Here is a 21,639-nt window from a genome sequence, read left to right as displayed (position 1 = left end):
AGCCAGCCGTACTGGCTTAAGAGACCCTGTTTCCAAAATAAAAAAGTATAAAAATAGGTCTGGGAGTGTAACCCAGAAGTAGAAGGGTTTCCAGGAACCCCACTACCACCAAAATAAATAAATAAATAAATATAAAAATATAATTAATTTTTATTTAAAAAATTTTAAAATCTAAAAACAAATAAATTTATAAATGGCTGAAATTTTCTGGGTTTTGATTCTTTTTTAAGGCTCAGGAGTTCTTATGGTATTAAAATTTTATTTTTCCACAGAAACCAGCCATCAATGGCCTACCCCCTACCCCAAAAGTGCTGGTAAGAAATATTTTTATGTGGCCTATTTGTCATTTTTATCTCTCCAGAAGTAGTAGATTTACTATCAAGTATATTGAGCCATTAAGGGAAGGAATTAGATGAATATGAACAAAGATATTACATGAATATGGAAAGACTGTAGACTAAATCATGTACACTGATTTGAGTGAATTGGTTAGAATTTAGAGAACATTTTACATTTTATAAATGCCAGTAGTTGGAGTCTCAGATTAGCCTAAAAATGATAATTTCATTTTAATGTGACAATGTTAATAGCACTCTGTCCTGTTCTTTATGTGGATTAATTAACTTTCTAACCCTGAGAACATTTTCATGATGGATTAGGTACTGTGAAAAAGAGAAGGGAAACTTATGCTTATTTTCATCGTGTGAGGTGGCTTAGCCAATCATATAAATAAGATACTTTATAAATTGCACATTTTTACTCATTAAAACTCTTATGTGTAATGTAAATATTAGCCTTTTGCCATTAATGACAATTCTGGAGTTACACTATAGTTATAATCACTGTGATTTTACTGTGATTTTGCTGAATAAAATCATCCCTCTTTTACATTAATAATTTTTAGTCCTAATGAAAAGTAATAATTTAATATTCCTAGGATATATCATTGAAATAGGTGGTTGTTTGGTAACTTTGACATTTTTTCCTAACATAGATACAAAAGAGAATAGAGACTATCTTGGTAGAAAGGATATAAATTATGTTAAAATATATATTTTTGTTTTGAGATTAAACTAGAAGTATATGCAAATAAGAGTTACCTTTAACATTTTATAATGACTTTTCTAAGATACTTAAAATTATCTAATCAAACACATCAACATTTCTTTCTTTATAAATAAGATGGGAGCATGTTTTTCAAAAGTGTTTGATGGCTGTCCTTTGAAAATTAATTGTGCAACATCCTGGATACATCCTGATACAAAAGGTATAAAATGTCTATTTTTTATTCATCACAATAAAATATTTATTATAAGAAAATGTCTTCATAATCAGTAAACTAAGGTTATTTCCTTAAAAAATATAAACAGCCAGGAATGATGGCGCACGCTTGTAATCTCCACGCTTGGGAGGTAGAGACAGGAGGATCGCGCAGGTTTGAAGCCAGCCTTGCTGGCTTAAGAGACCCTGTTTCCAAATAAAATATAAAAATAGGTCTCAGAGTGTAGCCCAGAGGTAGAAGGGTTTCATCCCCAGTACCACCAAAAAAAAAAAAAACATACACACACACACACACACATACACACACACACATACACACACACATACATACATAGCGACTAATTAGTATAGGAAATTGTGACAAACTAAATAGATAAATAAGGTTTGGGGTTAAATGCATTTTTTTTTTTTTTTGGTGGTGGTACTGGGGTTCCTGGCAGCCCTTCTACCTCCGGGCTACACTCCCAGACCTATTTTTACATTTTTATTTGGAAACAGGGTCACCTGAGCCAACGTGCGCGGCTGGCTTCAAACCTGCGCGATCCTCCTGTCTCTGACTCCCAAGCGCCGGGATTACAAGCGTGCGCCACCACACCCGGCTAAATGCATTAAATTTAAGAGTGTATATGGACTGTTTTTTATTAAAGTAGACTAAAGAGACATCACAGATGATTGCATCCTTAATTTAGGATTTTCTTTTACTCTGAAAGGACATTACACCAGGTGTGGTGGTACATACCTGTGATCCCAGTACTTTGGAGGCTGAGACAGGAGGATTGCATGTTTGAGAACAGCCTCAGCAATGTAGCAAGACTCTCAGCAACCTAGTGAGACCGTTTCAAAATAAAAAATTAAAGGTGTGGGGTATAGCTTAGAGGTATAACATCCCTGGGTTCAATCCCCAATACCACAAAAAAGAAAAAGATCTTACTAGGGCAATTTGTCATCTCATTCATTAAGGTCTATAAGTTATAGTATGGTTTCAGTGTTCATATTCTGTGTTTAAACAGTCTTATAAGACTGTTTAAAAATAAACATACTGAAATATTTAGGCGTAAAGGGGCTTTATACTTAATTTATCTTAAACAGTTCAGAAAACAAAATATATTTAGGAGAGAGAGAATGAGTGATGAAACAGAAGTGATAGATCTTTGTTCAGCATTTGTGGAGTCTCTGGTACTCAGGAATCAAGGTATTTTGGGGATTCTTTATGCTGTTAATTTATCTGTAAGGCTGAAATGGTGTCAAAGATGCTGGTTTTTTCTAAATTTAGAATATATTTTTAAAGTAATACAGCATAATATGTAAAGGTAACAGTTTAGAATCAGATAGTCTGTGTTTGATTTCCTGCTGTCATTACCAGGTGGTTTGGAAAACAAGCTTAATACCCTTGGTTCTCATTGTGGTCATTTGTAACATGAATACCCTTAGGAACCTTCCTGAATGTCTGGCGGTTAGCACACAGAGGTAGGGAGTAAAGGAGTTCAGGAAATGTTTTTTTATACTTCAAACAGTAGTAAAGAAAGTTATAAAATGCCAGTATGAGGCCGGGCGTGGTGGCGCACGCTTGTAATCCCTGCGCTTGGGAGGCAGAGACAGGAGGATCGCGCAGGTTCAAAGCCAGCCGCGCACGCTGGCTTAGGAGACCCTGTTTCCAAAATAAAAAAAATGTAAAAATAGGTCTGGGAGTGTAGCCCGGAGGTAGAAGGGCCTCCAGGAAAGAAAAAAAAAAAAAAAATCATCACTTGTGCTGGAGATGTAGCTCACAATAGAACATTTGCCTAGCATGCACAAGGCCCTGGGTTCAATCCCCAGCACCACAAAAAAAGAAAAGCCATAAGCCATCATTTTACATAACCACAGTACAAGTATAAATATCAGAGCATTTATCATTATATAATACTATTTTTAATCTAAAAATCTACTTTCAAACTTTTTTTCCCCAATAGTGTTCTTTCTATTCTGTACCTCATTTTAATTGCCCTGTTCCAACATTTAATTCAAGATTACATGTTACACTTAATCAGTTTGAACTTATGATATTTTTAAATTTGGTGAGGTACGATCTGTCAGTATTGTTTCTTTTTTTTTTTTTTTGCAGGTTTGGGGATGGAACCCAGGGGCATTTGACCTCCGAGCTACACCCCCTGCCCTATTTTTTTACTCTTTATTTTGAAACAGGGTCTCACTAAGTTGCAGAGGGCCTCACTAAGTAGCTGAGGCTGTCCACAAACCGTGATCCTCCAGTCTCAGCCTCCCGAATGCTGGGATTACAAACGTGCGCCACCACGCCCGGCTAGTATTGTTTATTTTCACACTTAAATTGTCCCTGAATTTTTTAGTAGTGGGCACTCCTATGTCCTTTTGTTTGAAAAGTCATTTTTTGAACACTTCTTTACTTTCTGTCACAGCAAGATTTCTAGACTCATCTAATACTTTCCTACCCCAGAATTAGAACCAGTCTTTTCTCCAAGAAGCCCTGGTTCTTTTCAGTAGAAACAGCACTTAGAAACCAAGATCTGAACACTTGGTGAACTTACTATTTGTAGTATGTCATGATTTGTAATTTATATTTAATATACAGTTTCCTTGTTCAAGAATATTTGAGGTGTCTTGTAAAAATTCTATAATAAAAATATTAAAATATAAAATGATATTGAAAGGTAGAATTATATAGTAAGGTAAAGTCAGAGTGAATAAGCTTAACATACCTGCCTTTAAGAACTAAGAAAGGTGTTGGGGAAAGAGGTAAAAGGGCATGAATTTTAGAAAATAATTTTACTTTATATGGGATGGCAGCTATCTAACTCATAATAGCATTACAACATAAAGCCATTGTTTTAGTGAATGAGTTCAGAAAATTATAATAAATTCTGATAATGTATTAACTATTTTAGATCAGTACATTATATTTGGAACAGAAGATGGCATTTACACGTTGAATCTCAATGAGCTACACGAGGCAACTATGGAACAGGTAATAAGGCATTTGAACCCAGAAAATTAGTTTGGACAGATTTGATAAAATTTCTTTTAAAATCTTAATCAACTTGTGTGGGCTCCAATTTTATTTTTTATGATTTAAATATTTAAAAAGGAATCTGGCACCGTGTGTACACATATAATCTCAATACTTGGGAAGCCGAGACAGGAGGATCATAGGGTCAAGGCTAGCCCCAGCAACTTAGCCAGACCTTTAGCAACTTAGTGTTTTGAGACCCTGTCTCAAAATAAAAAAAAACAATAAGGGGCTGTGATAGATTATCCCTGGGTTTATTCCCTAGTACCACCAAAAAAAAAATTTTTTTAATAAAAAAATAAAATAGGTAACATTGTACTGTTTACATGTCCTAAGGCTTTGGTGATTATTTACTAAAAGACAAAAAAGTTTTTATAATACTGATTTACTCATTTTATCTAATGCTGGGGATTTAACCCAAGGACTACCATTTTAGGAAGTGTCCTACCACTGAACTTTAGCTCCAACAGTGCAATTTTTAGAATATTGGAATTTGGGAGTTAAGGGTAAGAGAATGAAAATTACATGATTTAATTATCTTTTTTCCCTTTTCTTAGTTATTTCCTAGGAAGTGCACTTGGCTATATGTTATCAATAATACTTTAATGTCATTATCAGGTATGTATTCAATGGTGAAAAATTAGCCATAGGCACCTATAAGTTAGTTCTTTCTGCTCTCTATTTAAAATGATTCCTAACACTGAAAGAAAGTTAGTAGCAAAGCTTAACAGAACATTCACGTGCATGTACATGTGTGTTTAATGGTGCCTCGCTAGCTGGGTAGCTAACTGTAGAGAAGGGAAACAAAGAAAGGAAGGTAATATAGTATTAGCCAGAATGTTCCTTTTCTGAGAAAATTAAAAGAATTTTGTTTCAGCCAGGCATGGTGTCACACACTTGTAATCTCAGCATTTGGGAGACTGAGACAGGAGGATCGCAGTTCGCATCCAGTATCAGCTACTTAGGCCCTTTGCAACTCAGAGAGACCCTGTTTCAAAATAAAGAATAAAAACTAGGGCTGGAAGTGTCACTCAGAGATAGAATCCCCCTGGTTTCCATCTACAGTATCACAAAAAATAAAATAATAATTTTGTTTCAATGTTAGATTTAAGACTTCATTCACAATTATTTAATTAAGTTAGATTTAATTCAAGATGATTTGATGTATATTGAGAAATAGGTTTCCTCCAGAGAGGTAATATGGTTTTATAGAATTTTTCATATTGTTCTGAAACTATTACATGGATCTTTATAACTCAGTTTAACACATAAGGTTTTATACATCAGTTTTTAATATTTTTCTCTATGCTGGCATCATGAAGATTTACATATATTCTGTCCAGATCACTTATTCATCATTATATACCTAATTTATACATTATGAAGCAGAATTGTCTATTCACTTAAAAATTATTTTACCCATTATTGCTTTCAAAATAGTATTAACTGAATTTTTGTTTGTTTGGTTTTGCATGTTTTTCTTTGGCCTTTGAACATTATTGGACTGCTCCATTTAGAAGGTAATTGTATTTTCTTTTACTTTAAAATTGTATTTCTCTGCTGTAAATGATGCTAATAAAAGTAATGTTACTCTTTTACAGGAAAAACCTTTCAACTCTACTCTCATAATCTCATTGCTTTGTTTGAACAAGCCAAAAAACCAGGATTAGCTGCCCATATTCAAACTCACAGATTTCCAGACCGCATTCTACCAAGGTATGAAACACCATTTTGATTCTGCTAAGAGTGGGAGGAATTAGTATCTATCTTTATTTATTTTTTTTGTGGTACTGGGGTTCCTGGAAGCCCTTCTACCTCCGGGCTACACTCCCAGACCTATTTTTACATTTTTATTTGGAAACAGGGTCTCCTAAGCCAGCACGGGCGGCTGGCTTCGAACCTGCGCGATCCTCCTGTCTCTGCCTCCCAAGCGCAGGGATTACAAGCGTGCGCCACCACACCCGGCTAGTATCTATCTTTAAAACTATCATTATTCTTAGCCCAGTTAAAAACTCTCTTTGGTCAGGCGTGGTGGTGCACGCTTGTAATCCCCGCGCTTGGGAGGCTGAGACAGGAGAATCGCACAGGTTTGAAGCCAGCCTCAGCTACTTAGTGAGGCTCTCAGCAACTTAGTGAGACCCTGTTTCCAAATAAAATATAAAATAGGTCTGGGATTATAGCCTGGAGGTAGAAAGCCTCTGGATTACACCCGAGTACCACTAAAAAAAAAAAAAAAAAAAACAACTTTCTTTGGAGCCAGGAATGGTAACACTCACGTGTAATCCCATGACTTGGGAGGCTGAGACAGGAGGATTGCAGGTTTCAAGCCAGTCTCAGAAACTTAGACCCTGTTTCAAAATAAGAAAATAAAATAAGACTGAGGGCATAGCTTGGAGGTATAATGCCCCCAGAGTTTAATCTTCAGTACCAAAATGAGGGTGGGATGGAGACTTCCTTTGACTTGGCAAGCAGCACACAGTAAGAAGCCTAGCTGTCTGGGAGGCTGAGACAGAAGGCTTGACATTTGAGGCTAGCCACAGCAATTAGCAAGACCCTGCTCAAAATAAAATTTTATGGTGGAGGGGAGGGGGGGATGGTGGTACACACCTTTAATCTTAATACTTGGGAGGCTGATATAGGATCACAGGTTCAAGACCAGTCCCAACAACTTAGGTAGACCCTCAGCAACTTAGGGAGACCCTCAAAATAAAATATAAAATCAGGCTGGGGGTGTAGCTCAGAGGTAGAGTGCTCTTGGGTTCAATGTCAAGTACCATAAAAGAGTAGGGAGTATTGCTAGGAATGTACCCCAGTGGAAGACCATTTCTCTAGCATGTGCAAGGTCCTGGGTTCTATCCTCCAACACCCCAAAAAAGAAAAAAAACTCACTTGTTTTAGTTTTGAAAGTTCATTTATACTGACGTACATATCATCCAGAATGCAAAAGATCAGTGTTTCCTAAATGTGTCCATGAGAATCGGCTGTGGGTGTTTTATAATACAGATTCTCAGGGTCTACATTGCTCCTATAAAATTGGACAGTCCAAGGTGTTTTCTTTAAAGCTCCTTCCTTCTGATTCTGATACAACTGATTCACAAATCACCACATGCCAATCACTGCAATAGATTTCATTTATTTTGTCTTAATGTTTTCAGAAAATTTGCTTTAACAACAAAGATTCCTGATACAAAAGGTTGCCACAAATGTTGCATAGGTGAGTAAATGCTATTTCTTGAACTGAATGATTAGATCTTTTAACATCTATAAAATTATTAACATCCTTAACATCTTTAAAATTATTTAAAGAGATTTACAGAATAAAATAGAAAGGTGGTTGGCTTTTTTAAAGAGCCAAGATACCAGTGAAGCACAAGCATGTACAGAGACATGGCATAGAAATGCTTGGAAATAATAGCCTTTGTGTTTTTCTAGACCTAGTGTTCCTAGAGGTTTTAATCCTAGTACCTGAGGCCATATTTCTACTAGTATCCTTGCTTTCATTTATAGAACACTTGTCATCTGCCAGTTACTGCTAGTTCTTTATGAACATTATTATAGGAGTTTAGCCAACTGTGAAATAGGATAGTCCATACAAAACCACCCTCGTTTCTGATACCTATTGCAGGTCTGGGGGTTTCCCAAAGCTACTATCAGATTCAAAAATTCTCTCAAAGGATTCACAGAATTCCCTGAAAGCAGTTGCTGTCATGGTTACACTTATAGTTTATTTCAGGTAAAGAATCCAGATTAAAGTCAGCCATGGGAAGAAGACAGTAGGGCAGAGTACAGGAAATGTCCCAAACATGAAGCTTCTGTTTCTTCACCCTGTGGATCAGTGGACAGCAGTGCTCTTACTTTCCCAGCATTGACAGTGACAGTACACACAGGCATTGCCAATCAGGAAAGCTGGTTCAAGCCTTAGTGTCCACAGGTTTTATTGTGGCTCCATCATGACGGCCTGATTGATTGTTCACAAGACTGACCTGAGTATCTAAGCCTTCCAGAGGCCAGCATATGCTGTATGACCCAACACCCTCATACTGAGACGTCTGGTATTGCCTGTTGCACCTTAAATAATATTGTGAGACTCTCCAGTGACCTGAGGCTCCCAGAGAAAGACACTCTTATAAAACACAACATTCCAGAGGCATAGAGATTCAGGAGAGGAGTAGTAGAGGACAGACCTCTTTGGGGGCAAAATTAAATTCTTTACTATTTTACTTCTCCTAATCCTTAACTCTTGACACAAATTATGTCACAAGTAATAACCTAGACTCAGATTCAGTGTTTTTAGATCTTATGCTTTTACCTCTTTATTCATTTGTTTGATCATTGAGCTTACATTATGATCCTCATGCTACGTAATAGTTTAGAAGCACAGTTTATTCGCTCTAGAATAAAAACATTTTACTACAAAATGTGTTAACAGTCATGTGTCACTCAGTGGTGGAAATTAGTTCTGAGAAATATAATTAGGCAATTTCTTCACTATACTTATGTACCACCTGTCGCTACTGTGATGTTACTAAGCAATATAATCTGACAGAAGCATTGTAGTATACACAATCCATCATTGACTAAAATATTATAGGAATGTATAAACACATTTTGTTAGCCTCTTCCTGGGGAGAATCATGTTGGTGTCCATATCTGTTACCAGATTCCCAAGATCTATGACTCAGTAGGGTCTAGAAGCTTACAGTCCAAGATACACATAAATAATAATATAGAACTTAAATAACTGCTCTTCTAATGAATATGTGTTATTATTGAGGGAAGTCAAATTGTAGAGAAGGAAAGGCAAATATGAATTTTTGTACATTTGAGTCAAGGAAGTTTTATCAAGATAAGTTAATATGTACATACACAACAATTATTTTCATCTTGCCTTACTTAGGTAACTGAAAATTGCTATGCCAAAAATAAAATCATGCATTTCAATTGTCTCTAGACCTTCTGGTCAGAAAATTATTTTAGTCAGTTTAATTAGAAGCAGCTAAAGCAGAAGGATCACAAATTCAAGGTCAGGCCATCCTAGGCAATTTAGGTGAGACCCTGTCTTACAATAAAAAATATAAAGGGCGGGGATGTAGCTCAGTGGTAGAGGACCTTGGTGTCCATCCTCGATGCTGCTACTGGAAAAAAAAAAGCTCTTATGCTTAGGAACTTAATGTATTACTGTTTAGAAGTATGTGTATATAATTTGAATGAGATAAAGTGAAGAGAAAAGGGTAACAAAGCCAAAAGAAAAAGATGTCATCTTTATTTTCTGACCATTGTTGTTCCTAGTTAACAGAAAAATATAGTTTTTCTTTATCAGCTAAATAGTCACTTCCGATAGTTTCATCTTCTATTCATGTTTTGGTACTGATACAGATCACATTCTGTTGTGTTTTTTTCCTTTTATGTCAGCACTGCCTTTATATAGAAAGCTGTTAGCTTTTGAGTGACTGTAGCTCAGTTGTTGCTTTTAACTAAACTGTGTTTTCACATAAAAATATTCAGTGTCCTGGTGTATCTAGTTTTGCTCTTGTTTTTTTCCAGTAAGAAACCCTTACACAGGACATAAGTACCTCTGTGGAGCTTTACAATCTGGAATTGTTTTACTTCAGTGGTATGAGCCAATGCAGAAATTCATGTTGATAAAGGTATGTATTATTTTGTTTACATTTTTCTTCTTAGGAAACACTGGTGTATAGCTGAAATAAAATTATAAAATCTTATTACTGCTATTTATGGTCAGCACTTTTTTTTCTTTTTTGGTGGTACTGGGGGTAGAACCCAGAGGCTTTCTACCTCCAGGCTATACTCCCAGACCTTGTTTATACTTTATTTGGAAACAGGGTCTCACTAAGTTGCTGAGAACCTCACTAAGTAGCTGAGGCTGGCTTCGAACCTGTGCAATCCTCCTGTCTCAGCCTCCCAAGCGCAGGGATTACAAGCGTGCACCACCACACCCGGCTGGGTCAACACATTTATAATTAGTAGTAAATATATATATTTGATTTCAGTCTTTGTGTTCTTGGTAAGATTCTTCTTTAACTTATGTTAATTAATAAACTTCTAGAACCATCACAGCCGTGAATATTAATACGGACAGTTCTCTAAAACACATTTTTATAGGACCTTGATGTCCTTCCTTACTATCTTGGAGGTAAACTTTCATAGAATTAAGTAAATTGAGAAAAAGAAGCCTTTCTGTTTCTATGTAATGGTTCTGTTGTTTATTTTTTTCAGCACTTTGATTTTCCTTTACCAAGTCCTTTGAATGTTTTTGAAATGCTGGTGATACCAGAACAAGAATACCCTATGGTCTGTGTAGCTATTAGTAAAGGCATTGAATCAAATCAAGTAGTTCAGTTTGAGACAATCAATTTGAATTCTGCATCTTCATGGTTTACAGAAATTGGTGCAGGTAAGTGGTCTTTACCTTATGTTGAAATGTTGATACTTTTGCATATAAATACGGAAGCAGAGCAACTTTAGTTCAACCAGCATGGGCTTTTAAAAATAAAGATTTAGAACATAGTTTCCTAAGTAAACCCAAGAAATTATGTACATGTAGTTTATGATCTCTCTTTGCTAGAGGAAATTTGGCAAAAATTATTTTACCAAGGAAAATTTTAATTATTCCTCACATTTAGAGAGCAGAGCTTTGGATTTGCTAAATAAATAATTACATTTCCTAAGCTACTCTTAAAATTTTACCAACTTCTCAAAGAGAGTTACATTTATTCCATACCCTGTTTTATCCTATCCCCCTGCCCACCCTTAGAATCATTAATGTGTTTTACAGACTTCAATAGAAGCTTTAAGCTTCTGAGGTTTGGTCTTCAATCTCTTTCATTTAAGTATCCATTGTACTTTCTAAGAATGGTATTTAGCCTAGGGGTTTATCTGACTTGTCCTGGTGAAAGCTTTAAAAAGATGGGGAACAATATTCTCAAATTTTAAAATTGGAGCAAAGCAAACGAGAAATTATCTTTTCATGAAAAAATGCTCAACATCTCTAGTCATCAGGGAAATACAAATCAAAGTCACAGTGAGCACTGGGCGAGGTGGCTCATGCTTGCAAACTAAGTACTTGGGAAGCTGAGACAAGAGGATCCGGGTTCACAGGTACCCTCAGCTACTTAGCAAGGTACTCTGCAACTTAGTAATAAATACCCTGTTTCAAAGTAAAGAATAAAAAATCAGGCTGCAGGTGTTGCTTGGAGGTAGAATGTCCCTGAGTTTAATCCCCAGCACCACAAAAAAAAGTCACAATAAGATATTGTTTCACCCCAGTTTAAAATGGCTGTTAGCAAGACAATAAATAAATAAATAAATAAATAACAAATAAATAACAAATGGTTGCAAGGATGCAGAGAAAGGGGGAACTCTTACACATTGTTTTTGCTAATGTACTACTGCCATTGTGGAAAACAGTATGGAGATTTTTCAAAGAAACTAGAAATAGAACTTCTATATAATCCAGCAATCCCAAAATTGGGTATATAGACCAAAGGAAATGAAATCAGTATGTCAAAGAGATATCTTCATTCACATGTTTATTGCAGTACTATCTACAATAACCAAAATATATTATCAGCCTAGGTATCTATTGATGGATGAATGAATGAGTGAATAAAGAAGATGTTTTATATATACATATATATATTATTCGGCCATAAAAAAGAATAGAATTCTGTTATTTTCAGTGGTATTCCAGTTTCATTGTTGAAACTGGAAGACTTCATGTTAAGTGAAATAAGTCAAACACAAAAAGACACAAAAAAGATGAACATGTTTCAACCACTTGTGGAAGCTAAAAAGTTGTTCATATGGGAGTAGAATTGTGGTCACCAGAGGCTGAAAAGGGCATGGGGAGTGGATGAAGAGAAGATGGTTGATAGGTACAGGGGTGCAGTTAGATAGGAATGATTTCTAATGTTCTGTAGCATGGTAGAATACTATGGCTGATAACAAATTTATAGATAGTACATATGTTTTGTTTGGGGGGAGTGTGTGTGTGTGTGTGTGTGTGTGTGTGTGTGTGTGTGTGGTGCTGGGATGGAACCCAGAGGCATTCTACCTTCAAAGTACACCTTCCACCCTATTTTATTTTTTATGTGGAAACAAGTTCTTGCTAAGTTGTTGAGAGCCCGGTTAAGTTGCTGAGGCTGGCCTTGAATCTGCAATCCTCCTGTCTCAGCCTCCCAAGTACTGGGATTACAGGTGTGCGCCACCACACCCAGTTTAGTACAGACTTTTTTGCGGGGCCTTGGCAAGGCAATTTTACTTTTTGGGGAAAAAAAAAAAGATCTTGCATCTATAAAGTTAGGGGGACAAGAACAACATGCAGAAAATGCTACATACTTCATTTTCAGCACAGTTCTGTTGGTGGTAGCCTTGGCCACACAATCTTTATGCTGTTGGCTGAAGGGATGCAGGGCAGAGTTAGCACTTAAAATTTCCAGGAAATGGAAAAAATATAAGCACACACAAGGTTTAAGCAGTGACAGTTTTACAAAATGGAGCTTAAGTCAAGCAATTCCTTTCATGTTCTCGCAGTTCCTCCCCCCTTTTTTATACACTGCTACTCTGCTTCATTCTATTAGAATATAGTAACTTACTCTCAAAGGTGTCGTCAATTCCAGCATCCTTAGCTAATTCATGTCTGAAGCTAAATGATTTTCTTAGGTTGTCCTTCTGGTGCGTCTAGTTGTCTAGCTATTCCCCTGATACATCTCAGGTAGAGCTGGCAGATCTCTGCTTGCTGCCTGTCATATAATTCACTCTACAAAGCAAAAAGCAAAAGCACACGCACAGCATGCAAGCCAGCTTACTGACCCCTCTCACCTTGTTCATTAGTACTAATAATTTGCTTATGATAAGGGTTATCCATGACTATCTGTCTCTTGTTTTCACATATTTGGCAGAGCCATCTAATATAGGTATTTTGAATAATTTTTTTCATCTATAGAATATATGAGATGAGAGTATCCATTTTCTTGCTTGTGGTATTGGTGTATTATTTTATCATTTATAATCCCAGGTTTATTGAGCCATTTTTACATAGGATGTCAAAGAAACTTTAGTTAGGCTATTTAATTACTGACCACTGGTAAATTCTTTATTATATTATGAAGGAGCCTGTTACAAATATTAGAGCTTTGATGCTTCTTAGTAAATGTCTTTGGCTTTTGACCATTTACAGGCTAATCATAAGAACTAGCTATACATCACAACTGTTAAGACTAATATAGAACCCACATTAACATCACCTACAGAATAAAAATAAGTATGGGGGCTGGGGATATAGCTCAGTGATAAAGAATTTGGTTAGCACGCTCAAGGTCCTGGATTTCATCCCCAGCACCACATTAAAAAAGAAAAAATCAGTGGACCGATTACATTCTAGTAAATGTTTAGCAATAGAGTGGATGCAACCATTTGGTGTCATTGTCTATTTCTCTGGTATAAACACTACCCAAATAGACAGCTTACCCTTAATGTCATGTGGCTTAGAGTTCCTGAAAACAAACAGCTCAGTACAAGCCAGCTCTAGCATGTGCTGGACTCTGAACTCTCTCTTTATGGACCTAGTTATAATTTCTAGTAGAGTAAAATAGGAATGTATTCTGTGCCCTCCCAGCTGTGCCTGCTTCCTGAGTGATTTTAGTTGAGTTGAATACATGCCCTCTTGCTATAGCTAGCAGACGGTATAAAGTAGCACTGCTTTATCATCATGAGAAGAAAAAAACAGCCTTAATAGAAATATCTTCCTGTTACAATTACTGCTCAGAAAAAGGTTTTAGATCAATTTATTCTAAAATCACATGATCATAAAATAAGTAACAAGTCAGGGGTGGTGGCGCATGCTTGTAATCCCAGCATTCGAGAGGCTGAGACTGGATGATCACAGTTTGCGGACATTCTCAGCTACTTAGCGATGCCCTTCGCAAGTCAGTGAGACCCTGTTTCAAAAATAAAAAGACTAAAAAAATAGGGCTAGGGGTGTATCTCAGAGGTACAATGCCCCTGGGTTCCATCCCCAGTGGACCAAAAGAGTAACCAACAAAAAATTAAAATCCAGGATCACTAGCCAACAACACTACATTTTTTGCTGGTTAGTACAGTAGAAAGCAGAAGGTTTCATGCTATTATTAGTGTGCATTTGCAGCCACTTTGTTCTGTATGATATATTATATTACAGTGCTCAAAGCTAGACATTTCATTGAGCCCCTTTTATAACTCAGGTTTTCTTTAAAGGTTTGTTATTTGTTATTTAATGCTTCAGGTGTCCTATTCTACCCACTTTTCACACTGTCCAGGCTAAAATTTACAGTAGACCCCAAATTACTTGTTGAGGAGGGACAGGACCCTGCACGAGGGTCAGTCAGATTGTCCCAAGCAGAGGTGAGGCAGCCCTCGTGGTTCAGCACTTTGCCTGTGTTAGGCTCCTCTAGCTTCACAAGTAGTTATTAATCCAACTCCCAGCTACATTCATTGTTGAAACAAGAGGATATGCCATCAACTAGCAAAGTTGTAACATTAGAATGAGCTCCTTTTCAAAATACCTGTTCCAAGACCCCTTCTAGTCTTAGTGTGATTTATTATTGCACTATCCTTGTCTGCAAGGATGGTGTTTAGCAAGTGGTCAGTAGTTTACAAATATTTGTTGAATGAATGCATGACAATAGATTACCTGAGAAATTATTTTTGGTGTTGCATACGAGTTTATCAATTGTGTAGATTTGGAAAGTCCAAAAGTATCTCCAAAATATATGTACCTTTGTGTTGTTTGAATGTGCAGTTTTCAAATGAGATGAACCTTAGGCTTCCTGGAGAAGTATAATTAAGAACAACTAATCTAAATTTTTTCCTTTGAACCAATTAAACAATCTAAGTGCTTAAAATAGTTTTACAAAAATCATCTTGCAAAAATGTCACCACATCTATTAGCAGATGTTAAAAGGCACACAGCCCTTGAATGTCAGCAAAATGAATAGTTGACTGTTGTGAAGATGTTGACAATATTCATTGCACTACTCAGTGTCCTCTTTCTAAAGGAATTCCCATGTGCCTATTGACACACACGAACACCAGGAAAATGTTTCCCTAATCACAGTTTCATCAATCCTTGTGCTCTTTAGAATCACTAGCTTAATTTTATCTCAAAGATGCTGTGATCCCGGGCGTGGTGGCGCACGCTTGTAATCCCCGCGCTTGGGAGGTGGAGCCAGGAAGATCGCGCAGATTCAAAGCCAGCCACGCTGGCATAAGAGACCCTGTTTCAAAAATATAAAATAGGTCTGGGAGTGTAGCCCGGAGGTAGAAGGGCTTTCAGGAACCCCAGTACCACCAAAAAAAAAAAAAAAAAAGATGCTGTGATTCACCTAACTGACCTGTCTCCATCTCCCATCGGCTGTGTAAAATGCAGAGCAAAATCTAGCAATGTATGGCATGCATCTTATTTCCTCCCCATATTACCCTTTGCTTCATTTCATTTTGTTAACTCTCTATAACTACCAGAGGTACTAATTAAAATTAATACTTAGTTTTTCTCAGCTTAGTTATCCATGTTAGGATTTACATTTGTTCTCCTAAACTGATATATATATATATATATATATATATATATATATATATATATATATATATTAAACATGTGATAAAATATAATGTATGTATTGCATTTCAAAGGCTGAATCATAGCAGAATTTATAGACTTTGTGTCCATTTTCTAAGCTCTGGGTTGTAAAAGCATTTTCAACAATTGTAACCTTTTCCTTTTTGAAGGCAGCCAACAGTTAGATTCCATTCATGTCACACAGCTGGAGAGGGATACCGTATTAGTGTGTTTAGACAGTAAGTACTATTTTAAAGTTCATTTTGCATATTCTACTTAATAAAACTGTTCTTTTGTTGGAGTTTATTTTATGAAACTATAACTCAAGATTTTTACTTTTCTACTTTAAGGGTTAGGGTATTATTGAAGAAAAAAATAAGTACTTTAAGGGTTAGGGTATTATTGAAGAAAAAAATAAGTTGGGTGTGGTGGCCCACACTTGTAATCCCATTACTTGGGAGGCTGAGACAGGTGGATCACAGATTCAAGGACAATTTCAACAAGTAGTGAGACTATCATCAACCTAGCAAGACCCTGTTTCAAAATAAAAAATAAAAATAGGGCCTAGAAGTATAATGCTCTTGGTTTAAACCCCAGTACCACAAAAAAAAAAAAACTAAATTGGCTACAAATAGAAGAATTAATTCATGTTTGCACACGAACATGAATTTTATCAGTGCTAGCTATCCTCTGTCATGTTATTCTTTATATTTGGCCTACTTGGAGACAGTATATTAGAACTGTTTGCCATAACTTGGAATAAAATTCTATATAAAGTATTTTATCTCATACCTCATTATAATTAATGAGAATTAGAAGGTAACAGTACTATAAAGTCATGTAGCATGAATGTTTGGAATCAAGACTCCAGTTCTAATGTATTTCTGGATTTGACACCTCTACCTGCTGTGATTCTTTGATGCAGGGAGAGATGTTATTGATAGAAGTATGTTGTACTGTGGACAGCTTAAAGAGGCAGAAAAAAGTTAGCAGTGGGTTCTTAAAACCCACCTTATTTGCTTAGCATGGTGGCACATGCTTATAAACCTAGTGCTTAGGAGGATGAGACTGGAAGATTACAGTTTGGAGGACAGCCTCAGTAATTAGTGGGGCTCTCAACAAACTAGTGAGACCATTCCCAAATAAATAAAATCGGTCTAAAGGTAGAATCTACCCAGATTTGGGATTACATTTGAAAATTGGCAATATTTGCTATAATTGGTCCATTCCAACTTATTTTCAGTGGCTAGACCTACCCAGAGGAGTTCTAAGTTATTGTAAAAGATTGCTTTACTACTAATTTTCCCTGTTTTCCTTTCTCTGTGCGCTGAAGAGTTCTCTAAAGCCAGGCGTGATGGTGCACGCTTGTAATCCCAGCATTTGGGAGGCTGAGACAGGATGATTGAGATTCATGGACAGCCTCAGCTAATATTTAGTGAGGTCCTTTGCAACTCAGTGAGACCCTGTTTTCAAATAAAGAATAAAAAATAGGGCTGGAAGTATAGCTCAGAGGTAGGATGCCCCTAGGTTCCATCCCCAGTACCACACACACACACAAAAAGAGTTCTCTAATGGACTTTATAAAATTATAAATATCATCCGATACTATAGATGAATAAAGTAAAACCCAGTGTTTCATTCACTATCATCCCTTTGTTAGGATTGTTGATTCTCTGAATACAGATAAAATTTGGGTTGTTATTCAGTTACTCTTAAGTAAATCAATCAATTTTTTTTTGTCCAAACAAGTAGAAAGTTTGGTTATTAGCCAAATAATGAGATAACCAGAATTTAATATTGCAGAACCTTTAGTGTTAAATCCCTAAATACCTTTGTTGAGTCATCAAAGGAAGATAAATTGTGCTTAATTTTCATTTGGGTGATGTATGTTTAACCCAGGTTTTCTTTTTTTTGTTTGTTTGTTTGTTTTTTTGTTTTTTGTTTTTTTTTTTTTTTGGTGGTACTGGGGTTCCTGGAAACCCTTCCACCTGCAGGATACACTCCCAGACATCTATTTTTTTATATTTTTATTTGGAAACAGGGTCTCTTAAGCCAGCATGGCTGGCTTCAGACCTGTGCAATCCTCCTATCTCCGCCTCCCAAGAGCAGGGATTATGAGTGTGCGCCACCACACCCGGCTGTTTAACACAGTTTTTAAAAAACATAGATTAATAAGGCCCTACAATTCCCAGTTAATCAAAGTAACTAGAAAGTAATATATATATATAATTTTTTTTTTTGTACTGAGAGTGGAACCCAGGGGCTTTTCTACCTCTGGGCTATATTCCCAGACCTATTTTATACTTTTATTTAGGAACAGGGTCTCACTAAGTTGCTGAGAGCTTCACTCAGTAGCTAAGGCTGGCTTCGAACCTGTGCGATCCTCCTGTCTCAGCCTCCCAAGCCCTGGGATTACAAGTGTGCGCCACCACACCCAGAAAAAGTAATTTTCTTGATTTCTGTTCTTTAAAGAAGTAGAGTAAAATTTAGGTATGATGACATTCATACTTGGGATGACTTGGGAGGCTTGACAAGAGGATCAATTGGAGATTCATAGCCATCTCTCAGCAATTTAATAAGGCACTCTGCAACTTCATGAGATTCTGTTTCAAAGTAAAAAGCAGCCAGCGTGATGGCACACATTTGTAATCTCAGTACATGGGAGACTGAGACAGGAGGATTATAGGTTCAAGGACAGCCTCAGCAGGTAGTGATACTGTAATCAACCTAGCGAGACCCTGGATTTTTTGTTTTTTGTTTTTGCTTTTTGTTTTGTTTTGTTTTGCGATCTGGGGGTGAAACCCAGGAGACTTCGACAATCGAACTATACCCCCTGCCCTAATTTCTTATTCTTTATTTTGAAACGGTCTCACTAAGCTGCGGAGGGCCTCACTAAGTTACTGAGGCTGTCCGCGAACCACGATCCTCTAGTCTCAGCCTTCTGAATGCTAGGATTACAAGCGTGCGCCACCACGCCCAGCTTTGAGACTCTGTTTCAATAAAATAAAACAAATAACTGGGAGCCAGGCTTGGTGGCACACACTTGTAATCCAGTATTTAGGAGGCTGAGTCAGGAGGATTGCAGTTCATGAACAGCCTCAGCTAATACTTAATGAGGCCCTTTGCAACTCAGTGAGACCCTGTTTCCAAAATAAAGAATAAAAAAATAGGGCTGGGGGTATAGCTTGGAGGTAGAATGCCACTGGGTTCCATCCCCAGTACCACAAAAAAATAAAATAAGATGGACTGGGGGTGTAGCTCAAAGGTAGAATGCCTCTGGGTCCAATACCCAGTGCCACCAAATAAATAAATAAATAAATAAATAAATAAATAAATAAATAAATAAATAAATAAAATAAGGCTGGGGGTGTAGCTTAGAGCTTCAATCCTCATAACCGCTAAAAAATAAAAATAAATAAAGGGGTAGAGTAAGACTTCAAAATTTTGTTGTCAGCTATACAGTTTATAAATTGGTTTTTATGGACAGCAATGGAGATAGCCTGTAATTTCAAATCATGGCAGTAGACAGATGAGAAAGCAATGCAGAGTAAAGGTTATCTTCTAAGTCAGAGATAAGACAATGAAACTATAAAAAAGGGGGGGGGAGAATTGTTTGTACAAGTTCCTTGTCCCAGAGTTTCCCACTTTTAGGGATACTACTTCTTAGCTGGGTATGGTGGCACAAGGTCATCTCAGTGCTTGGGAGGCTAAAACAGGAGGATTGCAGGTTCCAGGACAGCTTCAGTAATTCTACCTCTCAGGTACACCTACCTCAGCCCTATTTTTTATTTTTATTTTAAACAGTCTCACAAGGTTGATGAGAGTCTCACTATTTCTTGAGGTTGTCCTCAAACCTGCAGTCCTCCCTCAAACTTCAAGTACTACAAGCATGGGCCACCATGCCTGACAAAATACACTTTTAAAAAGTGACAGTGGGCCAGGCGTGGTGGCGCACGCTTGTAATCCCCTGTTCTTGGGAGGCAGAGACAGGAGGATCGCACAGGTTCGAAGCCATCCACGTGCGCTGGCTTAAGAGACCATTTCCAAATAAAAAAAGCATAAAAATAGATCTGGGATTGTAGCCCAAAAAAAAAAAAAAGTGACAATGGTCAGGATATAGATATAAAATAATAGCCGCAGAATTGACATGTACCAAAGAATGTACTCTTATATCTTTTAAAACACAAATGAGTATTTACAGGGCATGCTTGAGTTAAGATGAATTTTGACTTCATTAAGAATATTATTTGAGCCGGGCGTGGTGGCGCATGCTTGTAATCCCCGCGCTTGGGAGGCCGAGACAGGAGGATCGCACAGGTTTGAAGCCAGCCTCAGCTACTGAGTGAGGCTCTCAGCAACTTAGTGAGACCCTGTTTCCAAATAAAAAGTATAAAATAGGTCTGGGAGAATAACCCGGAGGTAGAAAGTTACTGGGTTCCACCCCCAGTACCACCAAAAAAAAAAAAAAAAAAAAAAAAAAAAAAAATTAAAAAAACCTTTTAAAAAAAGAATATTATTTGATACCCATATAAAATGCATTAATCAAGTTATATTTATTTTAGCAAATTGCACTTCTGGTTTTGACTTCTTTATCTTTTTTTAAGAATTTGTGAAAATTGTAAATCTACAAGGAAAACTAAAATCAAGTAAGAAACTGGCCTCTGAGCTAAGCTTTGATTTTCGCATTGAATCTGTAGGTAAGTGCACTTTTTTATTACTAAGTTTGAAATATTGGGATTTTCTTCCAGTCTATACTTTGTGTTGTTTGGTCCAGCACACTGTCTTGTAGAAGCTTCTGTGATGATACAAATGTTTTCTATATTTTTAAGTGCTATAGTCATTAGATACATGTACCTGAAACTTGACTAGTGCTACATATTGGACAGTGCCGGTCTAGACAATATTGTTATTTCCTGAATATTTAAAATTTCAAGCATTTTTTAACATTTCTTCTCATTATTCTTATTGCTACACCAAGTGAATTATTTATGCCCCAATTCTTTGCAAATCATGGGAGCATTTGTGTGCCACATTACACAAACGCACACACACAGTGTTAGATGTGCTATAATTATTTGCCATATAAGATTTTGGTTGGAGTGTATTGATAGTTGCTTATAATTCTGTTATATATAAATAGCAAGCTTTCAAAGTATTTAGAAATTAATATGCCATTTTAACTTGCTTCCTTGTCCATGAATGTTTTTATTCTGTAGTAGTCACCAGTCTTATAATAAAGATCGTTGGCAATATATCATCATTTGCATTCTCCTTGATTATATGTCAGTATTTTCCCCATGAGTGATAGAACTTGTAACTTGTGAGAAAAATATTAAGGCCACAAACATCTTGAATAATTGTTGATATGTTTCTGCTACAAATTAAAGAAGTTAAAACAAAATTGGCACCAGGCATGGTGGCGCACACTTGTAATCCCAGCTCTTGGGAGGCTGAGATAGGAGAATCACACAGGTTTGAAGCCAGCCTCAGCTACTTAGTAAGACCCTGTTTCCAAATAAAATATAAAACAGGTCTGAGAGTATAGCCCAGGGGTAGAAAGCCCCTGGGTTCCATCCTAGTATTGCAAAAAAAAAAAAAAAAAAAAAGATAAAACAAAGTTGGCATTTTTTTTACTTGGGCTATACAAAATATATGTATTTTGCAATTATGTATATATGCTTTATAAACATGTGTTCAATATTTACAAAGGTTTTTATTTTTTAAT

General features: G+C 36.6%; 1 protein-coding gene across 1 annotated transcript in view; it reads left to right on the top strand.

Moving 5' to 3' along the window:
* MAP4K5 (mitogen-activated protein kinase kinase kinase kinase 5) overlaps positions 1–21,639 on the top strand; it is a gene marked incomplete at both ends in the record, with an annotated part of 107,851 nt that overhangs the window by 76,926 nt on the left and 9,286 nt on the right. Inside the window, 10 exons of the mRNA XM_080708081.1 lie at positions 273–314; positions 1,183–1,267; positions 4,179–4,258; positions 4,858–4,918; positions 5,902–6,016; positions 7,456–7,514; positions 9,845–9,948; positions 10,538–10,719; positions 16,089–16,153; positions 20,519–20,611. Of these exons, the coding sequence (XP_080564207.1) occupies positions 273–314; positions 1,183–1,267; positions 4,179–4,258; positions 4,858–4,918; positions 5,902–6,016; positions 7,456–7,514; positions 9,845–9,948; positions 10,538–10,719; positions 16,089–16,153; positions 20,519–20,611 (886 nt within the window). The remainder of the gene's footprint in view (positions 1–272; positions 315–1,182; positions 1,268–4,178; positions 4,259–4,857; positions 4,919–5,901; positions 6,017–7,455; positions 7,515–9,844; positions 9,949–10,537; positions 10,720–16,088; positions 16,154–20,518; positions 20,612–21,639) is intronic.

Source organism: Muscardinus avellanarius, assembly GCF_963383645.1.
Source record: "Muscardinus avellanarius genome assembly, chromosome: 12".
In the NCBI taxonomy this organism is placed as follows: Eukaryota; Metazoa; Chordata; class Mammalia; order Rodentia; family Gliridae; genus Muscardinus; species Muscardinus avellanarius.
The sequence above is the reverse complement of the archived record's forward strand: the minus strand, read 5'-3'. Positions and strand labels throughout refer to the sequence as shown.